At 37.7% G+C, this 10,976-nt stretch overlaps 1 protein-coding gene across 1 annotated transcript; it reads right to left on the bottom strand.

The window, feature by feature from the left end:
• Positions 1–3,480: 3,480 nt before the first annotated feature.
• On the bottom strand, positions 3,481–10,757 carry LOC141483394 (uncharacterized). The gene is made up of 4 exons (XM_074178045.1): positions 8,668–10,757; positions 7,605–8,606; positions 5,062–5,161; positions 3,481–4,955 (listed from the first exon to the last, which is right to left on the bottom strand). Exons 1-4 carry the CDS (start codon positions 9,113–9,115, stop codon positions 3,830–3,832), a joined length of 2,676 nt encoding a protein of 891 aa, XP_074034146.1. The 5' UTR covers positions 9,116–10,757; the 3' UTR covers positions 3,481–3,829.
• Between the last annotated feature and the right edge of the window lie 219 nt (positions 10,758–10,976).

Genomic DNA, 10,976 nt, shown 5'->3' with positions numbered 1-10,976 from the left:
ATATAATTTCACATGTATTGAATATTGACATTAGCTGTGATGGGTGGCACTGTAACCAATGGAATATATGTCCGAATAGCGTTACCATATATTTCTCGTCTTTTCACCTGATCTTCACCATTCAAACACCAACAATCCCGGAAGTGAATGTTCTCATCGGGATAGAAATCACCAACATTTTCACATAATATCAATCCACTTCTGCATACGGTACATAAATTGTTCCAACAATCTACTTTATAGTTATCACAACGTAGACAACGTTGAAAAAGTAACTCACAATTTGCTGCACAGTTCACACAAATATTTCTATAAATTCCCATATTGTCACACACGATTCCTATGGAACATTTGCAGCACTGATGGTGGGGGCATACTTCTGGAGTTGAATTATTTGTCGCCTTCGAAACTTTAATTGGACTACGACACAGACCGGTACATGGATTAATATATGCTTCAGGCCAATAACCTTGACAATTACTACACATTATAACTTAATTGACTTTGATTGGATGACCGCGTACTTTCGGTTTTGAATCCCACTCTTTTGGAAAAGGCATATTAGTATTCACTATTGGATGTCGAAATATTCAACTGATGAATTCAAATGTACTCTCATGAACCTCTCTTCCTATTATAAACACATAAAGTGAAAAGAGGAGGGGTGGTGTAGTGGTGGGGTTACCACCTCCACAAGAAAAAAAAACATATAAAAATCGACTCGCAACTCTAAACTCCACTTACTATTCACTAGTGCTAGTAGTACCTTTGACGAAACTTATCGAAGAATAAAAAAATGAACGCTAAAAAAATCAATGAAGTTTTGATGAGATTGTCTCTCGAAGACGAAAATAATCGGTTTTCTGATGAAGATGATGAACTCCCCCCCAACGACATTATTGATGAAGAGGATTAACTTCCCATCGACGTTATTGAAGAAGAGGATGATATCGTCGAAGGAGGGGATTACACAATCGACATCGTAGATGACATCGACGTAGGAGAAGACGGAGTAGCCATGGTAGCTGAGGGTATCGATGTAGAAGAAGACGGTGTAGCCATGGTAGATGAGGGTATCGATGATGACCCGGCGACTGACAAAGGGAACATCATTATAGGAAGTCGTTGGTTGAATGTCAGTGATACGGTGGAAAATAATTTAGATTTATATTGTGTTACGGACTCTCATGTTCGTATACGAACCATTGGTGATACCATCTACATGTTATGTTGGTGCTGTTTCAGGTTTTATTCCCATCGAAATAATAATGGGGGTGAGTATCAACATATTGATATCCATTACACTATTTCGATGATGGGGATGACGCAAACTTTTTGCGAAGCTTGTCACAGGCCACTGACGAACTTTCGTCGATTGGATGTTTGCATAATTTGTAACCATGTACCCTCACAATGATTTGTTTTAATAAATATTATATATTTTTTATTGTTGTTGTTTTTTTTGTTTAACACTAAACCTTTTGATGGAAAAAAATCAAATCCTTCTCAAAAAAAAATTATTGACACAAATAGTGGATGAACTGAAGTGTATGGTTAGATATCCCAACTGTTACTAGTTGATTTCGAATATATCTTCCAATGATTCGTTGAATGTATTGGACTTCTCTATTTTTTTTCTATCAGATATGAGTGATAGATATGGGTAATTAGCTTTAAAAAAAAATATTGGGTTAGGTTGAACAGTGCCCCAAACCACGCAGTATTCCGTGTGCACCAACCAGATTATGTGCACTCCGAGAAAACTAACCTAACCCAACCATTTTAATCGTCATCTATAATGATTATGTCAGGATCCGGAGAGTCGGGTATCTCGAGGGGGTCATCGAATTGATTTTGTTCTCCGACTTGATCATCCAAATACGGCTCCATAATGTCGGGGCTGGGTGATTCTTCCCGAACTATCAGAAAAAACTCGTTCATCACCCCAAAGTCGGCATCTGGATCCATAGGGTCATCAAATTGGCCATACTCATCAGCTTCATATTCGAAATGACGTAGTTCCTCATTCAAATCAATGGTGGTATCTGAATACCCATCGAAGTCGTCCGGACACGTTGAAGTGATATCTTGCACTTGGATATCTCCATAGGACGAACCCTCGGGAGAATCGACATGAGGCTCACTTGAGGAATCAGCTTCCTGCACAATTGGAGTTACTCGATTCATGATGAGTGAACAAGTCTATCAGTTATTGAGAATGCAACCTTTTATATATGATTTGTAGAAGGAGGGAGAGTGGAGGGGGTGATGGAGGGGGTAGAAGTATTTGTTAAATGAATCATAATATGAGCGATGAAAATGAAAAAACAGATGTGGTCAGCTCCGCTCCGCTCCGCTTAGAAAATTTTTCGACCCGCGAATTGAATTGATTCGCGATCGCCGTTGAAATTATTCTGCGGATTCGCGAATTTGTTGTCACGGCCACGGATCCGCGGATTATCCGCGGATAATTTTAATTCGCGGCCGCGAATTAATTTAATTCGCAGGTCGAAAAATTTTCTAAGCGGAGCGGGGCGAAGCGGAGCGAAGCTGACCACATCTGTTTTTTCATTTTCATCCCTCATATTATGATTCATTTAACAAATACTTCTACCCCCTCCATCACCCCCTCCACTCTCCCTCCTTCTACAAATCATATATAAAAGGTTGCATTCTCAATAACTGATAGACTTGTTAACTCATCATGAATCGAGTAACTCCAATTGTGCAGGAAGCTGATTCCTCAAGTGAGCCTCATGTCGATTCTCCCGAGGGTTCGTCCTATGGAGATATCCAAATGCAAGATATCACTTCAACGTGTCCGGACGACTTCGATGGGTATTCAGATACCACCATTGATTTGAATGAGGAACGACGTTATTTCGAATATGAAGCTGATGAGTATGGCCAATTTGATGACCCAATGGATCCAGATGCCGACTTTGGGGTGATGAACGAGTTTTTTCTGATAGTTCGGGAAGAATCACCCAGCCCCGACATTATGGAGCCGTATTTGGATGATCAAGTCGGGTCAACCGCACAGTTAACAATACTTTAGGAGTTGGGGATATGTAGTTTATTCCCAGATATCGTACATCACATGTATATATTAAGTAAAACATCACATATATATGAAATAAAATACACTATTTTCTCTATGGATCATCATCAATTGGTTCTTTTTGCAATCCGCTCAGGAGAAAAATTTCACCTAAACTGACCTAACCTAACCAACTGTATGCAATCATTTATATTCACATCTACTTATTCGAACACACTAAATGATAGTTACTTCCATTATTCATCTATTCTTTCCTGTTTTTTTTTCATTAGCCAGCTGCCACACCCTTATAAACGACAACCATCAGAAGTCGCAACTTGTGTGAGCTAATGACTAATGATGTAACGTCTATTTGTTGAACTACTGTAATGGATAATTTCTTTTCATTATTTATATATGGAAACGTCATATTCGAATTGAATGATGCTGAGGGATGGGGCAAGGTTTTTAGCTTCTTTATTATTAATCAAACTCATTAGTTTTACCATACAAAGTTTATTTCTCCTAGATCTTATTCTGAACTAACTCATATTGCAAATAAATACTTACATAGATTGTACTATTTCTGTGGTTAATTTCTACATGATAAATATGGCTAGAACATGACTAGATTAAAGGAATAAATACTGCCCTAACATCGCAGTATTCTGTGTGCAACAACCAAAGTATATATGCACTCCTTTCAATTCCTTGTTTATTTTTTATTTAATTTTATCATGAAAAAAATTACAACCTCAAAATTAACATGCACTACATATATACATATATTTACAAATCCATCGGTAAGCCGGCAATCATGTCCTTCCATCGCCGCACCCGAGGCTCGTACTTCTCAATGTAAGCCACTAGCTCGCCTTCAAGTTGATCTTCTTTGCGAAGATCCGCTTCAATGCGAGACAGCTGCTTATCTAATTCCCGCTTCTGAGCCTGAATGCCTTCAATTTTTGCACTCATGGCTCTGCGGCGGGAATCGCACTCACCTCGACGCTGTCGCTTCTTGCTCAATTCATCCATCACAGATCGCATGTATGAGAAAGAATTAACAACTTTCCGGTCCTCACATGTGCTCTGTGACAGAGGAACTTCCGCAGCGACCTCTCGTGTGGGCGAAGGAATGTTTTCCTCAGGAAGGGCTGGTGAGGTTGATCTCCCATCCTGATGTAAAGGAGACGGACTAGCTTCCCGATGGACATCCTGGTGGACGGGTGCTACAAGGGAGGATGGTCCAGCTTTAGATATTTCCGAAGAACGGGTTGCTTCCGGCCAAGCTCTAATGGCCGTGTTCCTTTCACACCTTTTTCTGAAGACGCTCAGTTTATCGCCCTTCCTCCGGATTGATGGCTTCGTCTTCGACTTCGCGGATGGTGGTTTAGTCTTCTTGGAACTCCGCTCTTCAGACTTCACCACCTTGTTGTTGGCCCGTATCCGCTTCTTCGGGTTTTCAAACTCATCCTCGGAGTCGATCTGGGATAACACACCAGGTAGCTGTGCCAACATCACATCTTCCACATCCGATAGATCTAGATGATCTGGCAGTGGTTCCTCCAAGTTTGGATTCAACGTCTCCAACAACCCTTCCAAACTCTGAGACGTCGGTACCGCCTCGATGGATAGGTCCATCATTGATTCCGCTTCCTGGTCTGGGTTGAAATCACGAAAGAGGGACTTGACATTGGAAGTCGTCGTCGTCGGAGCCATCGTTGCCATCTGGGTCCTAGGTGGCTGGATCACCACGTCCTGATGGACAACCACCCTCCTGCGCATGGCTTCATCTAGCTGGGCTTCAGTTAGCGGGGTTCCAACCATTAACCCCTTCCTGCGCATGATCTCCCTCTCTTGGGCTTCAGTACGAATGGTTCCATCCATCAGGGCAGCTCGTAAGAAAGACATGATTCTGAAAAAAATAAAATATAAGTCAATACAATATATATATATATATATATATATATATATATATATATATATATATATATATATAGTTATTGAAATTATGAACTTACATTGAATCGAAAAAATTTCCACTGGAAGCAGGTTGGCTCGACTGGGCACTGGAGGTAAGTTCACTCGAAGGACTACTGCAAGCGAATGATTTACTCTGGCCTCCTCTCGCATTTTAAAAGGATAAGCTCCACTGCACTGTGTGGGGGTTGTGGTGGGGGTGAAGTGGAAGAGAACGATAACATTCATTTACTATATTCAATTGGTATGACTTTTCCAATTATAATTATTGTTGAACATTAAAAAAAATGGGTATATATATTTTTAATACTCAATTAGTCAATTGCTCTTCCAATAATTTAATGAGTAGATCTAGTTTTCCATTGCCGACATTGCTTTCATCTTTCAACACCAAAAAAATTCTGAAATTCTGATTGGGGCATGTTTGATAAAACTCAATGTCGTTATGTCCCCAAGGTAATGTCTTGGTGGTATTAGGTATTATGAACCTTTTATCATCCTTATGTGATAGAGCAACTTTATTGCACATCAATGTATATACTTCATGTAAATCACTTCGAAATATATTCATCTTTCGCAATATTGTACCACCTGTTTCAACAATCTTTATGTAATCATCAACTGATATTTGATTTCTTATAACGGATTTTTTGATACATTTTGCCTTCTTTATTCCATCTGATACACTTTGAACGTGATAAACTTTGGCACCTGTGCCGTGGAAACTAATGATGGGATCATTCGGGAGTTCATCCTTCATCTTTCCAAGTATCGACTTCCTTACTGGCACATTGAATTTATTATTCATCACATAATTGGAAGTGTCAAATTTATCAATGTTCTCACTCATGAAATCATAGAAATTATCAGTCATTATTTTCAATATCAAAGAATCCGTATCGGTATATAGAAGAGAAGCTTGAGATCCGTAATGCTTTTTGATGACGTCATAGAAAAAGTCGTAGATAACAGTTTTCGACATATCCAATATGCAAAATCCCAGATATAATGGTTTATTGTAGCAAACCTTAACTCTACCCATATGAATGGCGACAAAGTCTTCCGAAAATATAGATAATGTTTTGAAATTGGGACGAGCTATAAGAGCGTTGGCACCCATACCTCTTCTTATAGATTCCCAATGTGTAACAATGCGAAAGTTTCTTCTATTATTAACATTCTCCATTGTTTTACCATATATGGAATTCACGTTTAGTTTGAAATAGTTCTTCTCGAACTTATTCTTGGCATTATTTCTTAGGGTTGTATTCAAATCAATATATTTCTTCAACCATGATGATTGATTGAATCTGAGAATTCTATGAGTTCTCATCACCATCAAACCATTACGAACCGCCTGTTTCAAATTTCTATAGTGAACATTATATTTTTTTTTATCATTCAAATTCGGTATGAGTTTGGGTATTTTAGACTTTGAACCAGGTGGTATAATGCTCTCCACCAAAATGGCAAATCTTAATGTAAATCGTGCAATTCTATAGGATAGTGCACATCTACTTCAAGAATATATCCTTGACAGCCATCATCTGGAATGCTATTGATATCTAGCTGACTTATTTCATCGGTGGTCAACCAAGTGAATCCGTCAACAGGTAGTGATTGACACATACTATGGCCATATAGATTGGTTGCATCCAAATACATTATGAAGGATGAAGGTTCGTTGGGATTATAATTTGGAAGAAATTGATTATTTGCAATATGCTTCCTTTCCGAACATTGGCTAACACCGCCACGTATACCATTTTGGAAAAAATGCACCATATCGATATCAGTTAGTAATTCTAACTCGACACCTGTAAACTTCAACATAGCATCCCAAGATAGACCTGGAGATGTGAAATAATGAGCAGGATCCAATTTGTATGTACCCAAACTCATATTTATGAAATTTTCAAAAATATCACACAACAACAGAACATCAGATTTCAAGTAAATGTCAGAATATTCACCTAAATCCCGACAATTGAACATGCCCCATACCTGTTTCAATCTATCATAATCCTCATCAGAAATATGCTTCTCATTTAGTTTATCATAAAAGTCCAACTTCGATGGTATACTTGAATAATTCAATTTATCCAGACAATCGATAAAGTTATAAGGAAAAACACCTTTCTGCCTCATTAGCTAAAATTTATCATTTTCTGGAAAATATTTTCTAGTTTCAACAAAATGTTTTTCATCCAAATTATCACCCAACTCTTGTAGAGATGCAGCCAAAAATTTGAAGCTGTCCACAAATCTCAATTTCAAATATTTTTTTTTATTTGACCATTTCGATACAATGTATTTTCCATGAATAGATGTTTCGTGAAAGAAACATATTTCTCTTTAGTTTGAGCGATGACATCAACTTTATTTTTATCGGTACATAACTCCTTTATGAATAAGTGGCAGTCATACCCGCTGTGATTATGGAAAATGATTGGAATGAATTCGGGCAATTTGAAATTGAGATTACAAATGGAATGAGTAGCTCCATTTCTTTTTTTCCCCGTTAGATGGCAATGATCACGTACTTTAATATCACCCTCTTCAAATTTAATTCCACATATCTCACATGTGGTGGCAATATTGAAGTCATTCTCTTCCTCAGCAGTCAAAGGACTCATCGGAACCACATTTTTCAAATATTTGTGATATATATTGGTTACGTCAGCCTCCAAGTTTGAAACAAACACTTTAGCTGCATCAGCACCTCTGTATAATACAAATTTGGAGATTGAATCATCAAAAGAGCACTTTAAGATATATGAGAAAGCATATGGTTCATGAAAATAAGTTTCATTTGTGAAAGAGTGTGCAGGATTTGGTTCATTTGTGTGCACTGGTTTCAAAATAGATTCAAAATCAGCATACACAACGAATGGAACTTTCAATTGTTTTTCGAAATTTTCAAATTTCAAAATATTTTCAGGTACACATTCACCAAATTTGTCAATTCTTAAATTAGTGTTCGGTGTTGTTGTTGAAATATGATTACAATCATTTAACTGGTGTCGCAATAAAGCCCGCTCATCACTAAAGTACAATAAACAACCATCACAAAAATATTTTTTGTGGTGGTGTGTAGATATTTGGGATGATACTAGTCTCGATAAATCCTTTATCCAACAATAATGACTATTACCAGATTCGTCTGTGATATTCAATAGATTCACGTGACTGTTAAGCCTAGATTTTGAATAATGTAATGGGCCTACAACTTCATATTCGATTTTGCCATTTTTGAAAGTGTTCTCCAACCCATAAACATTGATAGAGCAATTATTCATAACCTCAAATTTAGGGATATCTTTCAACTTAACTGGAAATTCCATACCTGCTACATTCAATACGGTTGAAAAGTGCGGGTATGACGAAAGTTCACACACTCTCGCACTGGCAGGATATAAAGCTGAAGTCACAGCCCATGCAAAGCAGTAATGGTCCTGATTCACAACATTCACCACACTTTTCTTGGACTCGATGAGTTTGGGAAGTTTGATGTAAGAAGATCCACCAAGGGGGCTAAACTTATTAACATTCACCTCCAAATACAAAATTTTCTCAATTGTCCAACCTGAAAACAGAGATTATTTTTCGACACACTCAATTGATGATGTTTAGAATAGATCACATACCTGAATCTCGATGTTGAAATTCCATCGCTTGGGCAGTCAAACTATCAGCAAAATTGTTATATACCACATTCAAATCATTCGATTGATCAATAACTTGATTGGAACTATTGAATGCTTTAACATCACAGTACTCTTTAGTTTGTAGATTGTAGCGCCCAAACACCTCCATATTCACTTTCACAATTTTATGAATGACCAACACTTCTTCCAGTAGTTTCAACACTTTCTGCTTCAATTCATTGAAGAATGTATTGTAATCCATATAGTGATTTTGACTATCCACCCTATAGCTCACAATTCTACACTTGAACGCTGTGCCTACAATTTTAACACCTTCCCCATAATGCAGACATGCATTCGTTCTATGGTGCAAAGTTCTACGATGTACATTCATCTGATCCATCTGATCACTTAAAATTGTCAAATTGCAGCACTGGCATGTCTGCATTACCGGAGGTGCTGGGGGTTTAACCTCATCCTCTTCGGAGTTGATGCTTCTCCATCATTCTCAGTTGATGGTCCTCCATAATTCATCAACGTACATGAATCGCGCTGATGACGACGCAGGTTGTCACTGCGTGTGAAATTTTTCCCACATTCGTTGCACATATACATTTTGTATGAAATTATATGAACCACAAGATTAGGAGGAGAATGCGAACTGAGTGAAACATTCACATCGCACTCCCGTTAAAAGTATTACCCCCCACCACTACATGTTCAAGGTTATATGACATGCATATATATCAAGGTCGTAAGATGCTCTCCAAGGTTGAACCTCAAGGTCACATATTAGGAATAGCTTGAATTCTCAAGTTCAAATTTCATGTTTAAAGTTATATAGCATACACATAGCTCAAGGTTGATCTTAAAGGTAAAGCACAAGTTCAGAGTCATGTATTGCAGATATAATGGATAAAGTGAAGATCATATGATGTGACATCTTTCAAGGTTTAACATCGAGGTCACGTATTGAGCAAGGATAAATCTCAAGGTCGAACCGCATGGTCATATTGAACGTGCATAATGCAAGATCATATTGCACATATTGAGGAACAGACTCAAATCTCAAGGTATACACCCATGATCAAGGTCATATCATCTGACAAGTAACTGAAGGTCATATGACGACATTCAAGGACAAGGTCAAATGGTGGGGGGAGGTCCTCAAGCGGCCTTAGACAACTACTCTCATCTCCTCCCATTGTTTTATTTTTCGGAATGTCTGGTTCACTATGCAACGCTTGAAAAATTTCTTCTTCAAATTTAACGTCTCGGCTAATGAAGAATTTTTCCTTTCTTGTATCCCACAGTCTGTATGCCTTGAAATTGCTATCATAGCCCAAAAATATGCAGTTCATACCTTCAGGAGTGAATTTACTTGTTCTTGTTTTATTCACTGCCCAAGCTCTGCATCCAAACACCCGTAAATGAGATTTATCAATGGAGATCATCGGTTTCCATTTTTATATTGGGCTTTCTCCCTGGTTATCAATTGTTGCACAGCTATTTCTAAAATAGCATGCTATTGCAAGTGCTTCTGCCCAAAATTTTTCAGGTAAACCTGATTTGATCATCAAACATCTTACTGCGTCGAACAATGTTTGATTGATCCTCTCTGCCACTCGTCTTCCGTCTTCTTTGGGCATTGTCTTCACAGTAGAAATATTCAAATGAGCGAGCCGTCTATGCACTAATTGATTTTCTTTAGAAATTGCTTTTTTTGCAGAAACATTAGCAAATGGCTCATGTTGCTTCGTATTAGAATTCTTCTCTTTTATGTAAAATAATCCGTTAATTGCAACTAGTTCTCCACATGGTGAAATTTTCGAATGATTTCGCTCAAATATTAGTTTCAAACCTTCTTCTGTTGCTACACTCGTCAACAATAAATTAGTTCTCAATTCTGAAACATACAGAACATTTTTGAGTAATATAATGGATCCTCCATTTTCTTCGTCCAATTCCAGTTCAATATCTTCAAAACCAGTTGATAGGATCGTCTTTCCACTAGCTATTTCTACAACTGTGTTATTTTTGGTGAAATTTAATAATTTCTCTAAATTTGACGTCATATGATCGGTATCCCAATTTGTTTTATTATTCACCGAGTAAGAAACATGATGTTCATTTTCTTTTACAGCACTGAGTGCAAATTTTGAAGTTGAAGCGTCTGACTTTTCCAATTCATTGGAAGTTATGTCTGGGTACTTTCCTTTGGCTGCAGACAAAGAACAATTTTTTTCAATGTGATCTATCTCCAGACATCTATAGCACCTCAAATGTTCGTGTGAATAACTGGATTTTAT

This window comes from Leptinotarsa decemlineata, unplaced genomic scaffold (assembly GCF_025532065.1).
Source record: "Leptinotarsa decemlineata unplaced genomic scaffold, Ldec_3_MD MMD2_tig00003348_RagTag_RagTag, whole genome shotgun sequence".
Lineage (NCBI taxonomy): Eukaryota > Metazoa > Arthropoda > Insecta > Coleoptera > Chrysomelidae > Leptinotarsa > Leptinotarsa decemlineata.
The sequence above is the reverse complement of the archived record's forward strand: the minus strand, read 5'-3'. Positions and strand labels throughout refer to the sequence as shown.

What these genes read in the sequence shown, in the direction of transcription:
- LOC141483394 (XM_074178045.1), bottom strand. Translation starts at nt 9,115, where the DNA reads ATGCAGACATGCCAGTGCTGCAATTTGACAATTTTAAGTGATCAGATG. An exon ending in ATTTCAACATCGAGATTCAG is followed by an intron (nt 8,607 to 8,667) that starts GTATGTGATCTA and finishes CTCTGTTTTCAG; the next exon opens with GTTGGACAATTGAGAAAATT. An exon ending in GGAAATTTTTTCGATTCAAT is followed by an intron (nt 4,956 to 5,061) that starts GTAAGTTCATAA and finishes TATTTTTTTCAG; the next exon opens with AATCATGTCTTTCTTACGAG.